At 36.2% G+C, this 24,404-nt stretch overlaps 4 protein-coding genes across 8 annotated transcripts in view; all 4 read right to left on the bottom strand.

The window, feature by feature from the left end:
- The window catches only part of LOC106054397 (collagen alpha-4(VI) chain-like), a 39,665-nt gene extending 34,827 nt beyond the window's left edge, over positions 1-4,838 (bottom strand). The window contains exon 1 of one of the 5 annotated variants that reach the window (XM_056044378.1): positions 4,728-4,838. The gene's annotated coding sequence lies outside the window, so the exon portion shown is untranslated. The other 4 variants (XM_056044379.1, XM_056044377.1, XM_056044376.1 and 1 more) reach the window with 4 other exon arrangements.
- Positions 4,839-12,864: 8,026 nt separating this feature from the next.
- LOC129928753 (uncharacterized) lies at positions 12,865-13,659 on the bottom strand. The gene has a single exon (XM_056044544.1). It carries the CDS (start codon positions 13,657-13,659, stop codon positions 12,865-12,867), a length of 795 nt encoding a protein of 264 aa, XP_055900519.1.
- Positions 13,660-13,834: 175 nt separating this feature from the next.
- Positions 13,835-14,809, bottom strand: LOC129928752 (uncharacterized). Its single transcript, XM_056044543.1, has one exon. It carries the CDS (start codon positions 14,807-14,809, stop codon positions 13,835-13,837), a length of 975 nt encoding a protein of 324 aa, XP_055900518.1.
- A 226-nt stretch (positions 14,810-15,035) lies between these two features.
- LOC129928751 (uncharacterized) lies at positions 15,036-15,962 on the bottom strand. Its single transcript, XM_056044542.1, has one exon. The coding sequence runs from the start codon at positions 15,960-15,962 to the stop codon at positions 15,036-15,038; it is 927 nt and encodes a 308-aa protein (XP_055900517.1).
- Positions 15,963-24,404: the final 8,442 nt, after the last annotated feature.

Genomic DNA, 24,404 nt, shown 5'->3' with positions numbered 1-24,404 from the left:
TAAAAAGGATCTTCGCTACAAGTCAGAAAAGGTTCATATACTTGTGATTATCTTTAAAACGATAATAATGTGGTGTGGGCAGAGTTAAAAGGCTAAAGATTATTTCAGAGCACATACACCCTTACATTTTTTTTGTGTTTATCCTGAGGCAGATACCATTTCAAAAAAGTTATTTTAGTACCAGAATTGTCTACATAGTTTCAATATAAAATGACAGCTATCACAGACTGCAAAGACTCATACGAACTTTAACTAAGAACCGCTGTGATTGTAACTGACCATGCGCGAATATAGACGTTTCGACGGAGATTCTCAAATTATTAATTAGAGTGACCTTTAATATTTCTACAGAATCAATATATTAAGGCAACTTCGTGCATATGAGAAAAAACAGAGAGATTGAGAAACAGAGAGGGCGGACCTTCCTTTATTATACAGCATACATGCCTTAACCCTTAAAGTGCTGAGCTATTTTACAATGAATGCATACAAAGTGGAATTACAATTCTAATATTTAGAGGCTAATCTACCACACTCGTTTAAAGGGTTAAATAAAGACAATTATTCATACTGAACATTATTGAAGAGCTCCATAGTATGTTATCTATTACTAATCATATCATTAAAAACATTAGATTAAGTATTATTCTCAGACTTGTACAAACTTTATTTAAAAAAGAACGTTATGTTAGTTTATGGAAATATATCTGTTTGACTCATTTTTGATGAAACTTGGTTTCTATATTTCGTAGATCTTTGGAAGGCCGCGGGAATGCTTAAAAATCACTAGCAAGCCTTCAGAACCTAGAGATCCTGATAAAAAATTGTTACATCTGTAATATCTGTTGTAATATCAGTTTTAGAAATTATTTAGAACAATGCCGGGTATTTCTTCTAGTATTAAAGGACATATAGAATCGTAACCAAGAAATGTAAAAAAATTATCTGATAATAAATGACTTCACAGTAACAACAGAAACTTCTGAAGGGAAAAAACAACACAACGCGAGAACCGCTTCAAGACTTATACAATCAAAGGAAAGACTAAACCTTGAGATCGATCCCGTAGGTGATGAGGATGTTGACATTGGAGGTGTGGTCTTTGAAGGAGAGTGAGGAGGAAGGGGGGGGGGGCGATTTAATCGCATAGGAATCAATCAATAGTAACTCTGCCCAGATGAGAAGGGAGATGTAACTAAAGGGACAGTCTCTTAATTTGCTTTTCTCTGTAAGTCAATTAATATTTAGTGTATATGTAACAATGAAGCAAATGTTGATCGTGTAATGATGCCAGTAAAAGTATTCTTAAGGCCTTCTGTATGTGTCTGTGTGTAACAAAGGGAAGGGGAAAGATTAGTTTACTTCTACAACAAAAATATATATGTCAGAGACATTTACAAAACGAAATTAAGTCTCAATTCACCGGAAACTGAACTTGAAAGCCCTTGGTTCAAAACGTAGCAATATACTAAAGTGCTCATGTTGACTAAGAAAGCATTTTTTGTTTGGCTATTTCGAAGCTAAATATATTATCACGTTTTTCTTTTTCCTTTCTCCTATTTTGTTTTTGTTTTTCCCTTCTGTAATCTATCTAGAGTAACCTTTTAACGTACACGGCACCACAAAACTGTAGATGAACCAAAAGGTACATATTAAGAAATCCCATTATTTAAACTAAACCATAAACATAAACACGCAAAAATGTTTTTAAAGAAAACTCTGTTAGGCATCAGAAATAGCATGGAACTTTTATTTAACTATACAATAAAAAGTATATTCCACAGCAATTTTTATTGGCAAAAGTCCATAAACATTTCCGAAAAGGATGTGTGGGATGTGTAGCTGAGAGGCCAAAAAAAAAAACAAAACGCTAGGCTACGGCTTGGCCACAAGGAGGCTGGAGTTCATATCCCGACTTAAGCAGAGTTGTGTTCTCTAAGCTCCTAAAGGCAGCACGGAAACCTTCTCTCAGATACCCCGTTCCCGACTAGTCCACAAAAGAGATTGGACTATTGGGCTCTGAGCATAATTTAAGCTTAAGAGATGTGTAATATAAAAACTATTTACAAAAAAAAAAGCATATCATGGGCCAATGCAAAAAAAAGTTTCTTTCAAATGATACGTGTTGTTGTTTTTTAGCACTGTTGAATTATATTTGTAAACAAAGAACAAATTACTATGAAACACCTTTACTATGAATGTCTCCAATGAGGTACATTTTTATACGAATAAAATGTATTTGTATATCTTTGCGAAACGCGGTAGAACATAAGTTTCCAATTATGATCTTTTGAGATTCAAGCTAGACTTTTCCCAAAAGTTGGTATCACTGCTTTCATCATCGCATCAACATATGAAAACCAAATTTTGTTGCAATACAAGTAAATTCTAGACATAGTTTTTCAATAATATAATATTTTATAGTTTAGTCTAGATTGTAGGACTTCATTACATTTATTAAAGACATTAAAACAGAAATAGTTTTCCATGCCGCTAGTTGATTCTAAAACTAAAACTAAAATTACTTTTTTGTTTCATTTGCGTTTCGATACCTAGTATTTTAAAACATAAAAAAATAATATATAAAATGGTTTATATGATGATTAAATTAGTGTTTACAATTTTTTTTTTTCAAATCCATTTCTAACAATGAAATAATGAAGTCGTAAAAGGCTCAATTTAAAAAAACAAATCACCTAATTGACACTTCTTCCTAAAACCAGCTCACCAGAAATAAACAACTTTTTTAGTTTTGAAGTTGGCGACCTCGTCAAGTTCGTGTTTCACCGTAGCATTGATCCAGTGGGAGGCTACTATCTCTACGATAAGATTCACTTTTTATATGTCTGAAGCTCACCCTCACCATGACACATACACACAATCACTTCACACACATCCCCGCAAAACATACATCCCCACACAAACACTTTCCTTTCCCCTTTCGCTACGGATGAAGCACGTTGTGTGTGTGTGTGTGTTTAAACTTACTCATTATAGATGTCCTGTTTCTTCAGGTAGTCAAGAGGGATGGGGGAGAGGGGCGGTGTGGTTCGATCAAGTAAAAGGACATCTTTCTCCCCCACCCCCTTCCTACGTTACCACAAAGTTTCCCCCCTTCTGTCAATGCCTTTATCCTGAAGTGTTTGCTAACATCCCACATCTGGACATTCTTGGTCGCACTCACTCAGTTCAAAATATTTTTAAAATATATCTCCCCCCCCCCACCCTTTACATTTCTTGTTTAATACAATCGACTGCTCAAGTTAGCTTCCTTAAAATTAAAAAAAAATTACATTTCGACGCATTGGATGGGAGCTCACAGTTTGGAGAGACCGTCAAAGGTATGCCACAGAGTAAAATACAATGTTATAGGCACAACAAAGACATATCAATACACACGTGAAGAAGATTTTGAATATGACACGAGCAGAAAGGAAATGAATGAACTGGCCCATCTGACGTGTCCTGATCTATTTTGTTCACGTGGGTTCTGTTACCAATTTAATAAGTTAAATTAAATTTTTTATTATTTTTTTTTATTGGATACTAAATTTAAGGTGTTTTTTTTTACAACAGTGCTCATTTAAACTCACTTTGTCTGTTTGTATGTCTGTCTGTGTAAATGGATTCTTTTTCACGTTTTTCTCACGCTACCCCCTTCTCGTAAAAAGTTGAAATTTCTAGCAATTATTTTTTGTCGAAGACATTATTTATATAAAAAAAAATATATCCCATAAATCAATCAAGTAGTTGTAATTTATTAATTTTGTTTTCTGTAGAAAAAGAGGAAATAAACATAGCGATTTGAAGAGATACCGCAGTGATTGTGCGGTGCTTTCCTTTTTAAAATTTTATTTTTAAAGTGTGCTTTTTTTTTTTTTGCTTTTTTAAAAATCAATAGCCTAAGAAGAAAAGATAAGATAAGGATGAAAGTATTATTCCTTGATGTATACAAAACATACCATGGACACTTGGTTCTGGTTCCATGCATTATTATTTTCCTTTATCTATCTATCTATCTATCTATCTATCTATCTATCTATCTATCTATCTATCTATCTATCTATCTATCTATCTATCTATCTGTCTGTCTGTCTGTCTGTCTGTCTGTCTGTCTATCTATCTCTCTATCTATCTATTTATCTATCTATCTATCTATCTATCTATCTATCTATCTATCTATTTATCTATCTATCTATCTATCTATCTATCTATCTATCTATCTATCTATCTATCTATCTATCTATCTATCTGTCTGTCTATTTATCTATCTATCTATCTATCTATCTATCTATCTATCTATCTATCTATCTATCTATCTGTCTGTCTGTCTATCTGTCTATCTATCTTTCTATCTATCTATCTATCTATCTATCTATCTATCTATCTATCTATCTATCTATCTATCTCTTTCTCTCTTCTAAACTCTATTATCATGCTGTCATGTTCTAAATATATCAATGTATACCTAGACAAGAACAAGTAAATATTCATATTAACAATACAACGAGGAAAAGAATTCTATTTTATCAACAACCAAAACAAACTCCCCCCCCCCAACAAAAAAAAAAAATTGTATTACTTTTAGTTGTAAGAAAAAATTAATCCAGATTTCGAACCTAGACTCTGTTAGTTTGTTTCTCCGACACTACATCCTCATCCTAGGGCGCCACTGACGCATACTTGTTATTGCTCTTAAGGAAAACATTCCATGTCACTTTCCTTACCTGCCTCTCATGACCAATCCCAATGTTTGAATAAAACACTAAGAAACTCAATGTCGAAGTCGTGGCTAGAAAACTAATTGTCTTACAACATTCTCAAAATAGATTTTGGCGCCTTTTTTTTTTTAAAGCACTTTCGTTTAAGCCTGACGTTAAAGCAGAAGCCAAGAGTTCTCTCTCTTACTTTTTGTTTTGGTAGAATTCCACTTTTTGAAATGTTCTTATCTGATTTGGACGTTAACTATGTAAACATCGGAAACACTGCACACTTTGCAGGTAATGTTTAATCGTATGCCTTATGATTCCAGACCAGGTAAAAACTCAGAAGGATTCTGAAACTATAGAAGCGGAATTCAGTTGTGTTAGAAAACCAAAATTCAAACAATAATATTAGACCAAAAATAAAATTTAACAGTTTTCATCTTTTTAACCCCTAAAATAAAACTTTTACAATAGCATATTTGTATTTTAAGTTGTTTTTCTTTAATTTTTCAAAAAATTCTTCGGGGCACAACTGATGATTATTTGGGAACTTTATACCATTTCAGCACGTCGTTAACACTTAACTTTCATCTGTGAGTATATTATAAGTGATATCTTCCTGCAGCATTTTCTGTTGTGCCTTGATTGAGTTTTTAATGTTGTAAGATCTTGACACGTAGCATTTCATCTTAGTTCAAATGTGGTTAACAATGCAATGCTAGCCCGCAAAAGAAGCCAATAAGGTTTTGACTTTTTTTTTCCAGACGTCTTTATGACCCATGTAAAGCGTATATGAAATATTTTTAAAATGCCAAAAGATTTCTTTTTACATTACAGGCGTCACGTAGTGTAGGCATCAAGGTCTGACGAGATGTGTGCACGGATGTTGACTTATCTATTGGTTTCACGAAATTTCAAGTTTTAAACAGAAGATTGGAGAATGAAAGGGAGTTAATTAGAAATGAATAGTTTCCACTTTACTTCCCGTACAAGAGAAAAAAGCCAAGCTTATATCGAGGTCAATCAGTCAATAAGTTTTAAACTTCATGTTGAGTACTTTTGTAAATCTAATTTAAAAATTACGTTTTTTTGAGGGTAAATAATGTGTGTTCTATCCTGTCATGATTTCTAATTAGAGAATTGAAATTTTATTTCCAAAAAATATTTCTGTTTTTTTAGTCACCTAAACAAACATACCCTTAATACTTTAGACATTTAGCCATTAGACTATGATTCAGTTGTATAGTGTGAGTATCCACCAAACACACACATTCGTAGTTTCTCTCTTTTACCGCCTATTACAAAATAGTTAGACCCGTGTATATTCAATATTCTGAGAAGCGCTGCAAATGCAGCATAGATTGCGATGTACTTCCACTGAAGGTGTCATGATCGATTGGAACTCAAACATTATGGACATTATGACGGTGCACGTGAGAGAGTGAGCTAGACACACAGCCGAACGTGAGCTAGACACACAGCAGAACATAAGCTAGACACACCGCACGTGTTTGATTTGGAGTTTTAGAACATTTCGCGAGAGGAAAAGGGCTGAAATACACGGGAAAGTTTTCGTTTTACAAAGATTATCTCAGCACATTTCGTCTGTCTGTCTCTCTGTCTGTATGGTACACATTTTGTTTACATGTTATCTCTACAGCTTCTCATTTCTGATCTAGTTGAAACTTCTAGATTAAAAGTTTTAAATAAAAAGTCTGGTATTCGATCTAGATGTCTATATAATGATAATATCAATAAATAATCACTGCTGTCTGAATTAGTATGTACATAATTTCACGCATCTGACGATGTAAAATTTCGGGTTCGATACCCAGTTAGAATAAAAAATTTTCTTAAACTTTTTGTTTGTTTATAATCTACATATATAATTCTCGTCCTTGCTAAAGAATTTGAACACGCAAGAAGTAAAGGAAAGATCACTAGAATTACCCTACACATAAAAGAGGGTGGGGGGAGAACAAGTAGTATTCACCCGTCACAAAATAGCAGGGCCGGACTTAACCATTGTGACCAAGAAGTCATGGAAAGAGAACAAGTAATCTTCTCTGTATTCACCCGTGACTAAATAGCAGGGCCGGACTTAACCATTGTGGGCCCAATGCGAAACGGATTTCGCGGGGCCCAGTTTGGTTTGGGATACGGATAGTAAGTGAAAATTAAGACTTTGTATAGGAAAAAATATTTGTCTTTGCATTCTATTCATTCATAACTACGCACAGCATTACTACACGAACTCATACAGTATATCCAGGGCCGGTCCTACAGATTGCGGGGCCCTATGCGAATTAGATTGCGCGTAGCCTAGTCGGGGTTGGGATAAGGATAATAAGTGAAAATTATTATTTTTTTAAAATAAATTCGTCATTGCATTTTATTCATACTATACTAAATGCAAAATCAGTCCTATTAAATTACGAGCCATCTACAATAGAAGGGAGTTTTCCAACAAAAGCCGATAAACATTCACATCTGCCTTTTAAATTTACTATCGACTAGCAAAATATCGATTTTTTTTTTTTTTAAAGAGATCGAGATAGATTTAGATCTATATTTATATGCCACTGACTATTACAGTAAATTAAGTATTTGAACTTCCTGTTTGGGTTTAAATTCGCCTTATTATTTTTATAAAATGAAAATTGACAATGCCGTTTTTTTTAAACGCGATTTGGATTGGCGTTTTCCTTATTTAATGACACCCCAAAATGACAATTTTTTATGAGTTTTTAGGATATTTTAATAATTTCTGGAGTTTTTCAAGACTTTTTTTTATACTCCAGGAGCTCCTTGAAAATCTGGAGGCCACGGAGCCCTGTTATAAGTTAAAATGGTTTAATTTAATAATTTACAACTAGTGTTAGGCAGGGCCTATGAAAGTGCGGGGAGCACTGCGGCCGTACAGGTTGCAGAGCCCTAAGGCCGGCCCTAGTCCTAACGGTTCAGCAGCAAAAGGGAAAGGTGAAGGTTAAGAGAATGTTACATTAGAGTATGTGTGTGTGTGTGTGTGTGGGCTATGTCTATGGTGACGGTGGGAAGAGGTTATCGATGACTTGTTGCCTAAGTAGCGTGAATGATGCAAGAAAAGAGGCATTGGCGTCAGCTGTCTTGGGTAGATGACAGACAACTCCAGATTGCCAGAGAGAAAAGACGTGTTTTTTGTAGTGAGTTAGATTTTGTTCAGACACCATTTTATATTTCTACTACAGTATACTCCATGTATTTCATTTTATCTCCAGCTAAATGTGTCTATACTGTAAGTTATATGGTTCACAAAGATGTTATTCAAGTTATTTGAAGTTTTAAAAGTTAAAACATAATACAGCGGTTTTAATTGTCTGCCAGCTGCTTTGTGATACAAGTCAACGACAGTCATCAACCAATATGAAATTGTTGAGCTCTTTCATTCACGAGCGGATATAGAACTTTTGAGTGGGGGGGGGGGAATTTTGTTCCAAACCCTAACCCTAACGCCCACTGAACCATCACTTCGAGACTCTCCAGTAAACATAACGTTAGTGCGCAGCGCTACGAGTAATGACTAACAACAACATGCTCTGGTCAAAAACAATCAAAGAAATTTTCGTTTTAGTATTCTTATTTCTACTAGTTTCCTATGTCTTTGAAACTTTGACATGTTTTGTAATCGACAATGACAATTAAAAAAAAATATATATGCCAAATCGATTACATTATTATATTTCATATGTACGTTTGATTGTCAAAGGAGTTAAACCAAGGCTCTTCGAACTCTAGGCGTGTAAGCCTGTTTGAACAAACCGTTCTGTCTGGAAGAGGTCCAAGTCAATGTCTATGTAAAACATTGCTATTTCCGATATATCCGGCACTCCGGACGAGTATACCGGGAACCCCCGCCATTTTCTTATGTTTTACCAAGCTAACCGTGCAGAACTCGCAATTATTGTAACGGTCCCTTAAGGAACGGCCCATGGTTTACTGACAGGGATGTGGAAGCTCTCTTTCAACTCCGCCACCGTGCTATGGGAAAGCTCTCGCATTCCCTTGGACATTCCCACAAGGAGTTTTGTTTTGCTGTTCATTTAGAATTAAGTTTAATCACTTCCTCAAGTAATCGTTTCCACCCGAGTGCCACGTTGAGGCAGAATATCGTACTCAGGTTCATGGGTACGTGTAGCAAGTCTAGTCCAATTCTGAATACATCTTTTTTTTTTTTTTTTAAATTTAGAGTAGAGAACCTGTACTGAGTTTAAGAATATAAATTTCTTATGATTAAACTTATTTTATATTATGCTTCTTTCATCGCTTAAATAAAATAATAAATTATTTTGATGTTAAAATTCTTTGTTTGCTGTTTTAATTTATTATAGTTATCCCAACTTTATTATTAAAATAAACGTATAGTTTAATATAGACTATAGGTAAATTATAGTTCTTTGTTTTTTATAAATTGCTGTAATTAAAATCTCTATATCAACCTAATTTTTTAAATTGAAGTGTTAGAATTTTTGGAGTTCCTGTTTATTAACAGGATCTTTAGATAAGTGTGAATAGATATTCCCTGGACGCGTAACATTCAGTATGTTGAACTACTGTATCTAAAGTACAAGACACGTCTAAAAGAAAGCATTCTATTCAGTGACGTCCACCAACGTTGGCTTATACACCTTAATTAAGAGTATACACCTCAATATAATTTAAAAATTTAAAAGGCGACCATAAGCTACAAGTAAAGGAAAAAGTTGATACTGTAATGATGTATAATGGAATACTGTATACTGAAATAATGTATAATGGAATAATGTATACTGGAATATTGTATACTGTAATAATGCATACTGAAACAATGTATACTGGAATAATGTATACTGGAATACTGTATACAGAAATTATGTATAATGGAATAATGTATACTGTAATCAAGTACGGTAGATGAAAGAATTTTGTAATAATCTCCCCTATGTAATATTACACCATTCAAAAGTCGTGGAACGATCAGCATCTAAGGAAGCCTTTTACCAAAGCAGGTATGTTTTTAATTCTGGGGGTCCAAAATGAATAGCTTTAATGAAAGATTTGTTTCATATCTCACGATTCAACTACGTCTGTGTTTAGAAATCTATTTGCACTGTTGTGTCAAGTATCACGGCTGACTTTAAACTGGATCTGAATTTTTTTTTTAAATACTTGCTTGACAAATTTTGAGCGATGCTGCCAAAAGATTTCTAAGCAGTTTTGCCTTCAGAAAGAGAACAAATTTCTTGAAAAACAAGGAAGTATTTTAAAGTCAATGAACTCGTTAGTTACTTAACAAACAAAGCCCGTCTCTAAAGTGTGTGCATGTATGTGTGTGTGTGTGTGCCACAGAGAGCTATAGTATTTTATTTCTTAAAAAAAAATGGAACGTTCGGATATCACGTGACAGCTAAGGAGTGGAGAAAGGGGGGGTATACAAATGTGTTACAAGGGAAAGAAGGGGAGGGGGGGGGTCTGAAGATCTGTTATAGAACAAAACGAAACACAATATTTAAATAAAATAACAGGAACATTAGTCCATTGAATTTCATGGGTCATAACAGAAACATTAGTCCATTGACTTTCATGGGTCACAACAGGAACATTAGTCCATTGACTTTCGTGGGTCACAACAGGAACATTAGTCCATTGACTTTCGTGGGTCACAACAGGAACATTAGTCCATTGACTTTCGTGGGTCACAACAGGAACATTAGTCCATTGACTTTCGTGGGTCACAACAGGAACATTAGTCCATTGACTTTCATGGGTCACAACAGGAACACTAGTCCATTGACTTTCGTTGGTCATAACAGGAACATTAGTCAAATGACTTTCATGGGTCACAACAGGAACATAAGTCAATTGACTTTCGTGGGTCACAACAGGAACATTAGTCCATTGACTTTCGTGGGTCACAACAGGAACATTAGTCCATTGACTTTCATGGGTCACAACAGGAACATTAGTCCATTGACTTTCATGGGTCACAACAAGAACATTAGTCCATTGACTTTCATGGGTCACAACAGGAACATTAGTCCATTGACTTTCATGGGTCACAAATGGAACATTAGTCCATTGACTTTCGTTGGTCATAACAGGAACATTAGTCAAATGACTTTCATGGGTCACAACAGGAACATAAGTCAATTGACTTTCATGGGTCACAACAGGAACATTAGTCCATTGACTTTCGTGGGTCATAACAGGAACATTAGTCCATTGACTTTCATGGGTCATAACAGGAACATAAGTCAATTGACTTTCATGGGTCACAACAGGAACATTAGTCCATTGACTTTCGTGGGTCATAACAGGAACATTAGTCCATTGACTTTCATGGGTCATAACAGGAACATTAGTCCATTGACTTTTGTGGGTCACAACAGGAACATTAGTCAATTGACTTTCGTTAGTCACAACAGGAACATTAGTCCATTGACTTTCGTGGGTCACAACAGGAACATTAGTCCATTGACTTTCATGGGTCACAACAGAAACATTAGTCCATTGACTTTCATGGGTCACAACAGGAACATTAGTCCATTGACTTTCATGGGTCACAACAGGAACATTAGTCCATTGACTTTCATGGGTCACAACAGGAACATTAGTCCATTGACTTTCGTTGGTCATAACAGGAACATTAGTCAAATGACTTTCATGGGTCACAACAGGAACATAAGTCAATTGACTTTCATGGGTCACAACAGGAACATTAGTCCATTGAATTTCGTGGGTCATAACAGAAACATTAGTCCATTGACTTTCATGGGTCAAAAGAGGAACATTAGTCCATTGACTTTTGTGGGTCACAACAGGAACATTAGTCAATTGACTTTCATTGGTCACAACAGGAACATTAGTCCATTGACTTTTGTGGGTCACAAATGGAACATTAGTCCATTGACTTTCGTTGGTCATAACAGGAACATTAGTCAAATGACTTTCATGGGTCACAACAGGAACATAAGTCAATTGACTTTCATGGGTCACAACAGGAACATTAGTCCATTGACTTTCGTGGGTCATAACAGGAACATTAGTCCATTGACTTTAATGGGTCATAACAGGAACATAAGTCAATTGACTTTCATGGGTCACAACAGGAACATTAGTCCATTGACTTTCGTGGGTCATAACAGGAACATTAGTCCATTGACTTTCATGGGTCATAACAGGAACATTAGTCCATTGACTTTTGTGGGTCACAACAGGAACATTAGTCAATTGACTTTCGTGGGTCACAACAGGAACATTAGTCCATTGACTTTCGTGGGTCACAACAGGAACATTAGTCCATTGACTTTCATGGGTCACAACAGAAACATTAGTCCATTGACTTTCATGGGTCACAACAGGAACATTAGTCCATTGACTTTCATGGGTCACAACAGGAACATTAGTCCATTGACTTTCATGGGTCACAACAGGAACATTAGTCCATTGACTTTCGTTGGTCATAACAGGAACATTAGTCAAATGACTTTCATGGGTCACAACAGGAACATAAGTCAATTGACTTTCATGGGTCACAACAGGAACATTAGTCCATTGAATTTCGTGGGTCATAACAGAAACATTAGTCCATTGACTTTCATGGGTCAAAAGAGGAACATTAGTCCATTGACTTTTGTGGGTCACAACAGGAACATTAGTCAATTGACTTTCATTGGTCACAACAGGAACATTAGTCCATTGACTTTTGTGGGTCACAACAGGAACATTAGTCAATTGACTTTTGTGGGTCACAAAAGGAACATTAGTCAATTGACTTTCATTGGTCACAACAGGAACATTAGTCCATTGACTTTCGTGGGTCATAACAGGAACATTAGTCCATTGACTTTCGTGGGTCATAACAGGAACATTAGTCCATTGACTTTCGTGGGTCACAACAGGAACATTAGTCCATTGACTTTCGTGGGTCACAACAGGAACATTAGTCAATTGACTTTCATGGGTCACAACAGGAACATTAGTCAATTGACTTTCATTGGTCACAACAGGAACATTAGTCCATTGACTTTTGTGGGTCACAACAGGAACATTAGTCGATTGACTTTTGTGGGTCACAAAGGAACATTAGTCAATTTATTTTCATGGGTCACAACAGAAACATTAGTCAATTGACTTTTGTGGGTCACAAAGGAACATTAGTCAATTTATTTTCATGGGTCACAACAGAAACATTAGTCAATTGACTTTTGTGGGTCACAACAGGAACATTAGTCAATTGACTTTCATTGGTCACAACAGGAACATTAGTCCATTGACTTTCGTGGGTCATAACAGGAACATTAGTCCATTGACTTTCGTGGGTCATAACAGGAACATTAGTCCATTGACTTTCGTGGGTCACAACAGGAACATTAGTCCATTGACTTTTGTGGGTCACAACAGGAACATTAGTCAATTGACTTTCATTGGTCACAACAGGAACATTAGTCCATTGACTTTTGTGGGTCATAACAGGAACATTAGTCCATTGACTTTTGTGGGTCACAACAGGAACTTTAGTCAATTGACTTTCATTGATCACAACAGGAACATTAGTCCATTGACTTTTGTGGGTCACAACAGGAACATTAGTCAATTGACTTTTGTGGGTCACAAAAGGAACATTAGTCAATTGATTTTCATGGGTCACAACAGAAACATTTGTCAATTGACTTTTGTGGGTCACAACAGGAACATTAGTCAATTGACTTTCATTGGTCACAACAGGAACATTAGTCAATTGACTTTCATTGGTCACAACAGGAACATTAGTCCATTGACTTTTGTGGGTCACAACAGGAACATTAGTCAATTGACTTTTGTGGGTCACAAAAGGAACATTAGTCAATTGACTTTCATTGGTCACAACAGGAACATTAGTCCATTGACTTTCGTGGGTCATAACAGGAACATTAGTCCATTGACTTTCGTGGGTCATAACAGGAACATTAGTCCATTGACTTTCGTGGGTCACAACAGGAACATTAGTCCATTGACTTTTGTGGGTTACAACAGGAACATTAGTCAATTGACTTTTGTGGGTCACAAAGGAACATTAGTCAATTTATTTTCATGGGTCACAACAGAAACATTAGTCAATTGACTTTTGTGGGTCACAAAGGAACATTAGTCAATTTATTTTCATAGGTCACAACAGAAACATTAGTAAATTGACTTTTGTGGGTCACAACAGGAACATTAGTCAATTGACTTTCATTGGTCACAACAGGAACATTAGTCCATTGACTTTCGTGGGTCATAACAGGAACATTAGTCCATTGACTTTCGTGGGTCATAACAGGAACATTAGTCCATTGACTTTCGTGGGTCACAACAGGAACATTAGTCCATTGAATTTCGTGGGTCACAACAGGAACATTAGTCAATTGACTTTCATGGGTCACAACAGGAACATTAGTCAATTGACTTTCATTGGTCACAACAGGAACATTAGTCGATTGATTTTCATGGGTCATAACAGGAACATTAGTCCATTGTCTTTCGTGGGTCATAACAGGAACATTAGTCCATTTACTTTCGTGGGTCATAACAGGAACATTAGTCCATTGACTTTCGTGGGTCATAACAGGAACATTAGTCCATTGACTTTCGTGGGTCATAACAGAAACATTAGTCCATTGACTTTCGTGGGTCACAACAGGAACATTAGTCCATTGACTTTCATTGGTCATAACAGGAACATTAGTCCATTGACTTTCGTGGGTCATAACAGGAACATTAGTCCATTGACTTTCGTGGGTCATAACAGGAACATTAGTCCATTGACTTTCGTGGGTCACAACAGGAACATTAGTCCATTGACTTTCATTGGTCACAACAGGAACATTAGTCGATTGACTTTTGTGGGTCACAACAGGAACATTAGTCAATTGACTTTCATGGGTCACAATAGGAACATTAGTCAATTGACTTTCATGGGTCACAACAGGAACATTAGTCAATTGACTTTCATGGGTCACAACAGGAACATTAGTCCATTGACTTTCGTGGGTCATAACAGGAACATTAGTCCATTGACTTTCGTGGGTCATAACAGGAACATTAGTCCATTGACTTTCGTGGGTCATAACAGGAACATTAGTCCATTGACTTTCGTGGGTCACAACAGGAACTTTAGTCCATTGACTTTCGTGGGTCACAACAGGAACATTAGTCAATTGACTTTCATGGGTCACAACAGGAACATTAGTCAATTGACTTTCATTGGTCACAACAGGAACATTAGTCCATTGACTTTTGTGGGTCACAACAGGAACATTAATCAATTTATTTTCATGGGTCACAACAGGAACATTAGTCCATTGACTTTCGTGGGTCATAAACAGGAACATTAGTCCATTGACTTTCGTGGGTCATAACAGGAACATTAGTCCATTGACTTTCGTGGGTCACAACAGGAACATTAGTCCATTGACTTTCGTGGGTCACAACAGGAACATTAGTCAATTGACTTTCATGGGTCACAACAGGAACATTAGTCAATTGACTTTCATTGGTCACAACAGGAACATTAGTCCATTGATTTTCATGGGTCATAACAGGAACATTAGTCCATTGACTTTCGTGGGTCATAACAGGAACATTAGTCCATTGACTTTCGTGGGTCATAACAGGAACATTAGTCCATTGACTTTCGTGGGTCATAACAGGAACATTAGTCCATTGACTTTCGTGGGTCATAACAGAAACATTAGTCCATTGACTTTCGTGGGTCATAACAGGAACATTAGTCCATTGACTTTCGTGGGTCATAACAGGAACATTAGTCCATTGACTTTCGTGGGTCATAACAGAAACATTAGTCCATTGACTTTCGTGGGTCACAACAGGAACATTAGTCCATTGACTTTCATGGGTCATAACAGGAACATTAGTCCATTGACTTTCGTGGGTCATAACAGGAACATTAGTCCATTGACTTTCGTGGGTCATAACAGGAACATTAGTCCATTGACTTTCGTGGGTCACAACAGGAACATTAGTCCATTGACTTTCATTGGTCACAACAGGAACATTACTCCATTGTCTTTTGTGGGTCACAACAGGAACATTAGTCAATTGACTTTCATGGGTTACAACAGGAACATTAGTCAATTGACTTTCATGGGTCACAACAGGAACATTAGTCAATTGACTTTCATTGGTCACAACAGGAACATTAGTCCATTGACTTTCGTGGGTCATAACAGGAACATTAGTCCATTGACTTTCGTGGGTCATAACCTATCTATCTATCTCTCACTCTTTCTCTATCTATCTATCTATCTATCTATCTATCTATCTATCTATCTATCTATCTATCTATCTATCTATCTATGTATCTATCTATCTATCTATCTATCTATCTATCTATCTATCTATTTATATATCTATCTATCTATTTATATATCTATCTTTCTATCTATCTATCTATCTATCTATCTATCTATCTATCTATCTATCTATCTATCTATCTATCTATCTATCTATCTCAATTTCTCTTGCTTACTCTAATATGAAGTTCTAAACATAAATATATTACCTAGACTAGAACAAGAATATAATCATATTAACAAGTCAACGAAAAAAAAAGAATTTAATTTCATCAACTACCAAAACAAACGTCTCCCACCAAAAAAAAATGTTTTCACAAATTGTATCATTTGCAATTGTCTGAAAAATCTATCCAGATTTCAAACCTAGACTCTGTGAGTTTGTTTTGCTATATACATATTTGAACCAAATGTGATGTAAAACACCAAAATATTTTACTTAATTTTGTATTAAAAGTATTTTTATAACAAAAATTTAGCAGAAAAAAAACACCTGTATAGTACATGGAAATGAATAGACATTAAAGATGGCCTATTAAAATACCGTTTCTTGAACTTCAAAAGACTATATGTCTACTTTCATGATTATCGAAATAAAAGAAAGTCACTTATTACGAGAAAAAATTGTCGACAAAAAAAAAAGGTTTATTAAATTGGCTATATGTGTGTGTATGTGTTTATGTTTGCTTTTAACAACGAACTAGTCTGTCAGGTTCGAAGCAAGCTAAATTGTAATGTAGGAGCTGCGAAGTTCAAGTCGACACCTCTCTCTGTGAAGTGGTGTTTGAACAGAAATCTAGTGTGAGTATGACAGCTGCACTACCTACGCCTGACACCCTACTGTTATACTCGACATCTACTAGACGTCAAAAAGGTAGCTAACTTTTTTTTTTTTTTTTGGCTAACGACCAATTTAGCAACCAGGTTTGGGACAAATGAGTAACACGCGAGGGAAGGGGGAAGAAGGTGGTGAGAGTCAGGGCGTCTATAGATAGACATACAACAAAATCAATTTTAGTTGAAAAGAGTTTTGATTTTACTGATCGATTCTAAATGGGATTAAATCTATCGCCAAAATCTTCAAACTTTTTAAGCTAAAGTAAATTTGAAATAAGAATTTAATTTCGTTATTTTCTTTAACAATGTCATTATACATGTCATTATGTTTGGCTCAAGGCAGGTGTTTAACTATACCTTAGTACAGTGGTTCTCAAACGGTGGTAGGCGTACCCCAGAGGTCCGCGAGACAACGATAGGGGGTCCATAAGAAAGATACAAGTTTTATGCGATTAAAATAATTTCTTCGCTAATAGCAAGTTTATCCGATCTGATAATTCCAATTATTTTCTACTCGACCTGTTTGTTGTTTGATGTCATTAAGAACTAATCTGAGACGACCTAAACTCTAAACCAAAGATTTGATGGCATTATTCACTGGGATATTTTCGACTAGGTATTGAACCCTTAAACGCCTAGAAAAACTCAAATCCCAATCACAGGTAAATCCATTCTAATGAAGCTTATAGAAATATCTCAAAACGAGGAACGTTGCAGGTCAGTGTTCAGGCCTTCTGTGACGAATGGTCTCAGTCAAACCCATGACAATAGCATTCCTGTCTGGAACTTCCATGCTTCTGATTTCCATTCTTCTTCTTCATTTTAACTTTTCATCTAGGAGTAATCCTATATCTGAAGTGAGCCGCTCAGTGGTTTCCAGATCAGGCAGTTCTCCGTATAGTTTTGCTGCTATAGGAGGGTTTTAGGGGTCAGAATCTTGTATGCAGCTTTGAAGGACATGGTCAGCATTCTCTGGTAATGCTACACAAGGTCAAGTTTCGTTCGTCCCGACTCTTCCGGAGCATATGTTGTCTCTTTCTCTTGTGTCCGGTTGTGAGTCTACACTCTGTCATTTTCTTCTGGGTAGAGATTTTCATTTGTTTGTTCTTCTATCTTTGGCCAGTATGTCAGCTTTTTCATTGCCTTCTAATTCAATCCATATTAATATGTCAATTTTTAATCATGTCCTTTTTTTTATTCACTCCATTCCAAAATAAATAATAAAAAAATTATGGCTTTTATATAGCGCTACTTTCATGCTTATAGCATGCTCAGAGCACTATGGTCCAATCTCTTTTGTGGTGGGGGGGGGAGGGGTATCAATAAACACAACTCTGCCCGAGACGGGTATCGAACCTCGAGCCCCCTTCATAGGTAGCCAAGACAAGCCAAGTTAAAGCGTACTTGGCCTCTTGACCACGCTCACCACTATGGGGACTTGTGCTTTCAAGTTTTGACCATTATGTTTTCAACCTTGAGAGTAAGCTATTAGCATGAATAAAAAAAAAACAAGTATTTCTAAAATCTGAATCAGTTATGGGGGCGACAATCGGAGCTAATATAATTTTAAAAAAAGGTTCTGAAGAATTAAAGTTTGCTCTCAAATTAAAGAAGCCACAACACTGTAGCCATGGCAGGTGTTTGACAGTTTTAATAGCCTTAAATACATACAGGCTCTGGGCGTTACGACATTGATTCGCACTCCATCGATTGGGTCAGTTTGACCTATACCAAGGTCTTTATTTCAACCCATATCTAAGTTTGTCGTTCAAAACTTTATTTTGTCATTGAAATGTCGCTGTAATCTAGAATATCGAAGGACAATATATAAATATGGTACAATAATCTAGACTGGTACAAAAAAAAAACAAAAATAAATTCTAATTTTTCTTTTCCCAAAAAAAAAAAAAAGTAGCAAAGAATCGTTGGTTCTGTTCTTGGCCATTCACAAGATAACGTATGTATACAGCGAATAATGAAGTTTCTAGTGGGTGGTCAGTTCCATTGAAGTGGGCTTTTTTTGTGTTTACAAAGCTTATATCGACTCACTCTGTCTGTCGTTTGTCTGTCTGGTAAGAAGATAGTACATGTTATTTCTCCAACATCTATTTATTGGCGAAGACAATACATTAGTTAATTAAAAAGCAAACAGTCAATTAACTACTGGTAATTAATTATTTCGTTTGATTCGTTCTATCGTTCTTGCTTGGTTTGCTCTGCTTGTATCTCTTTTAAAGTCACATGATTGGGTATCAAGGAAAAGGTTCTCCTTGTTTTTCTCCCCCCCCCTTTTTTTTTTTCTCTTTCTGCCTCTCCATCTTTTTCTCTTTGTATATCTTTCCTATAGAATATTTTATAGAACTAATTGAAATTTACTTACATATATATTAAATACATGTGTGTGTGTGTGTTAAGACTACTTGAACAGTGTGTGTAAACTCTTAAGCGTTATAAGTAAGTTTGGAAAATATAACTCTGCATTGCAATTAAAGTAACAGTTTTTCTATTAGTGATGTCGTCATTTTCAGTAGCGTCACTAGAGTCACGGTCACACGGTGCGGACCGCACCCCTAGCACCCTCCTAGTGACTCCACTGGTCATGGTCTCTCTTTCTCCCCTCGCTTCAAAGCCACTCAATGAAGAAACTTACAGCAACTAACTTTATTAATAAACTAAAAAGCCTTCATATCAATCTTGGGTCTACATGTTCATAACACATTGCCCATTCTTATATAAACCACCAGACACTAACAAACAAAGCTTTTAATACAGCCTGTCATAAATAATTACCTACATGTCTTGAAGGTCAGATATTATCAATACTGTTACAGCTGTAATATTAAATCGTAATAATAAGATTGGTACTAATATTAATGCTTATAAGGAAATACTCCTAACATCGCCTTGATGGATATTTGTTTAAAGGCAGAGCAAAAAAAAAGGTTTAAGTCCATTTAACAGTCTCCTACTGAAGAATGTTCAAAGTATTTGACAATGATTAGCCTGTGTTTGATCTAATTCAGTGACATGACATGCCTAGAACAAGAAAATAAGTAGTTCTTATCTTTCTCTGAGATGAACACCGCAAGTAACACTAACATCTGCCCTCTATTTATTTCTGTAAGTCTTCAGACTAAGAAGTGACTTTTTTCTTAACTTATCTTATCCTTAGACGATTCAAGATAAGATGTCCTACTACTATGTCTGAGGACCCGCTCTCATCTGGGTCTTCTGTACCCCACCTCTCAATGCTTTGGTCCTATTAGTAGGGTATCACTCTACTAGTACCAACGTCATCACGAGAGGGCTTGTCTTAACAAGGGGAGTTAACTATGACGCCGCCATCTCGTCAGTTAACACTAAGTCAACACTTGACCCCCACGCGAAGTATTTCAACAGGTGTAATTTGAGCACTATCGTAACCCGACCAGGCTAACAAGATGTACTGTCCAAAGTATGAGTGACTGGATCGACCTGGTTCATTAGTACTATTGTAGATATAGACCTGGTACTAACTCCTGACGTGGTTCATTAGTACTATTGTAGATATAGACCTGGTACTAACTCCTGACGTGGTTAATGGGGAATATCAGCTTTAATTTTGGATACTTTTTTTGTTAGAAGGATGTTGCAGGGTTATGCTAGAAACGCGGTTGAGGTGGGGGGGCTCGAACACATTACCTACTCTAGCTACCACCTAAGACCTACTCTAGCTACCACCTAAGACCTGCACTAGCTACCACATAAGACCTACACTAGCTACCACCTAAGACCTACACTAGCTACCCCCTAAGACCTACACTAGCTACCACCTAAAACCTACACTAGCTACCATCTAAGACCTACTCTAGCTACCACCTAAAACCTACACTAGCTACCACCTAAGACCTACTCTAGCTACCACCTAAGACTTAATGTAACTACAACCCAAGATCTACACTAGCTACTACCTAAGACCTACACTAGCTACCACCTAAGACCTACTGTGGCTACTACCCAAGACCTACACTAGCTACCACCTAGGACCTACTGTAGCTACCACCTAAAACTTACTCTAGCTACCACCTAAGACCTACACTAGCTACCACCTAAGTAAATTTTCTAACTAGCTTAATTTAATCTGACCCAATACATCACTTTGAATGAAGCCAGACGTCATTTTTTATCGTCCATGCTGAGCAGCATTCTTTAAGGTCCGATCTTTGTTGTCCTTCTTTAATTCATAGACCGTACTCTAACCAGGATGACACTTTGATAGAACAGCGAAGAATGAAGGGCTACGAAAGGGGACGCAATTCAAATGGAGAAGATCGTGAAGACTTTAGTTTAAAGTTTTATTTAAAAGAAGAAACGCTGACTCGCGTATGTGTTTACACTAAAAGCGAAAGGGTGTATGTTTAGAATGTGTGTCGCTTTTCTTTTGTTACTAGTCTTTTTCTGTATGTCAGGAGCTAAAGATCAAATGTTTAAAAAAAAATCAATCCTTAAATTTCTTTCACATTCTTGTGATGATGTGTTAATCAAACGACACATGATGTAGAGGCTGTAATCTTATATGATGTCATTCTTAAAATCAGAAACAAGCTTGTTAAACACCTGTTGTGAAATAGGCGATCAAGAACCCTGACTCTGGGGTTAAAAAAGTATGAAAAAAATAATATTTTTTTTTGCTTTTAAAATAACCTAGTCATAAGATAATAATGATAATAAGACTTGTAATAGCTTCGCCGTCTTCATTTGGGTTGGAAACAAAGTCTAACATTTGTAAAAGCTGATATCAGTTCACTCTGTCTGGTACACATCTTGTACACATTATTTCTGCCATTTCCCATTCTCGGATCTTGAGACTTTGCACAATTATTCACTGTCAAAGAAAATACATGATACAATACAAATTTTTAATTATTGGTACTTAATTAATAAGTTTTATATAAAGAAAGGGAGATAATTCTTGCTGTATTGGTAGTTAATGTATTAATTTTCTTTAATATATAGAGAAAAACTGAAGTAAATCGTGATGTATAGGGAGATTTGAAAGTAATTGTGCGGTTCTTTTCCTTATATTAGATAGTTTTTTTGAAGAGGTTGGATTTGATAATATTGTAATTGTATTATATAGTGTGTTGGTTATTATATGTAGTTAATTGAAGTTTTTTATTTTTAGACTTTACGGAAAAAAGTAGCAATGAATTACAGAATAACTGAATAACAAACCCGCCCTTTGTGGAAAGTGTCGATGTCACTAATTGTAATGAGATGTCTGTTTAACAGCGTTATTGTTAAATTCCACATTGAAATACAGACACTATAAGAGTGATCGAAGAGGAGCACATTTCTCAGTTCCTTTCACTCATACACAGTTACGGAATTCAATCCTCGTTTTAACAGCCGGCCACATGTATGGCATGGGTAGGTTGGGTCTATTGCTAATATTTCTGCTTCTTTACTCAAATTTTTTTTTTTTGAAAGCTGCGTTCTTCGCTGATGACTAATCTCTTGTCTTGAAGCTTGAAACTCCGACACTCACAGCTTCACGCCATGAAGAGAGATCAAGAACTAGCGTTTTCCAGTCGTGAATGTTAATCTAACACTTCAATAAGGAAGCGCTTAATGGTGTCTTAGTAATGTTTGTGTTGACCCGCCCCCCAACCACCTCCTGAGAGCGCTTTCCTGCACACAGCTATCCATAAAAATGCGTTTTGGAAGGCGATTTGTAGGCATAGAGACTACATGTCCCACCCATCTTAATTGGAACCTTTATGTTGTGGCGTAGATACTGCTCATCAGGGACATGTGTAAGATTTTGACGTCTGTTATGTGGTCAAACCAATTCACCAGAGGAACTTTCCTTAGATAACGTAGGTGGAAGGCGCTTAGCTTTTTGATATGGTGCAAATAAATGGTCCAGGACAATGAACCATATTAGAGTGAAAGGAATACACATCACTGCAGACTTTCAGTTTTGTAGGTATTCTTCATCCTCTCCTGACCATACTTGACGTGAAGTTTGCCGAAGGCGTGCTTGGCACGTCCAACACGGAAGTTGACCTCATCATCTAGTTTGGCAATTACTTATATGGTGCTTCCAAACAGAGAAACATTATTATTTTTACCTGTTCCAGGTTCTGTGATTATTTTAAATGAAGGAGGTTGGTGCAGCACTATAGAGGTAAACCACTAACCAATTACCTAGGCTTTGGTAATGCATGAAATCAGTTCACATGAGCTCATTCGAAATACTTTAATTAAATCGTAAGGAAACAATTTTTTTTTTAAAGTAGAAATTCAAAAAATATCAATTTAGAATGTTCAATCAAAATAACAAAAAAGCCACACAATTCCAATTAACATTTGTTTCTCCATCTGTACCACCTGGTACATTATAAATAAGGATCTAAGTAAAATGATGTCATGTTTATTTATAGAAGCTTTCACGTCATATCTGACTTAAATCTTGTCTGTGACTTCCTCATCTTGTTTTTTTTTTTTTTTTTACTCTCCCAGCATACCTGTTGTAGCAGACGAGTGAGGAGAACACACACATTATGGCGCGTCAAGGTCCCCGCCAACGTTTGAAGTTCACGTGACGTACCACAACATCAGAAGCAGCGCCCCCGTCTCGGATTCTGATGCAATGTTTGACTGTCTCACGTTTCACATTCCTGACGTAATTTCCCTTCTCACATTTTTGTGTTTCATTATCTGCTAGTCTTGAAACTTCTCACATTCCCAGAAGTGTTCCGCCTATTTGATGCCGGTTGACTCAGCTAATGATTTAGCTCAGCTCTTGTTGACTCTAGAGTTTCGACTTGAATTTATTTGGTACAGGGCTTTCCCAAAACAGTTTTAAACTGGACTACTTCGTCCTCTGTGTTGGGTGGAAACTGTACGAAATCCAATCCAATACTTTTAAAATCTTCATGCGAAACAAGTCAATGTTGAAATAAAATGCATCATTGGGATGCTGACAGGCAAGGTTCGAACCAGGGACCATCAAGACAACATTTCAGATCGTACCATACGACCAACCTTATCAGTCAGTTGGGGTTTAAATGTTCGAATCTCTCTTTTTTGTACCCTTAAGTCTGCTCTATATACTAACTATTCTATAGGAAAACCAATGACTTGGTAGAATTTAAGTCATTGGTTAACATGCATGACTAGATGCATGACGCGTAGGACATAATCATCTTTTATTTTTCTGTACATGATTAAAACTCTTTTTAAAAACTTCTCAAAGTAAAAACAAAAACCAATTGTTGGTTGATGTTAATTCCTAACCGGAAGTCAATGGATATCGTATCTTAGCCTACCTCTTGGGATCACCCTCCTGTGTTTTCTGTCTTATGTTATAAAGACGTTACTTCAAAAAAAAAAAAGGTTAAATTCTGCCAAGTCATTGGTTTTCCTTGCTAGCCCAGGCAACCCATTCCATGCTCTAATAAGTTAAGCAAGTATATTATTTTATAAATATTTAATACTTTTTGGTTAAAGTTGAATTTCTACTTGTGAA

This window comes from Biomphalaria glabrata, chromosome 10 (genome assembly GCF_947242115.1).
Source record: "Biomphalaria glabrata chromosome 10, xgBioGlab47.1, whole genome shotgun sequence".
NCBI lineage: Eukaryota > Metazoa > Mollusca > Gastropoda > Planorbidae > Biomphalaria > Biomphalaria glabrata.
This window is presented reverse-complemented; position numbering and strand designations above follow the sequence as displayed.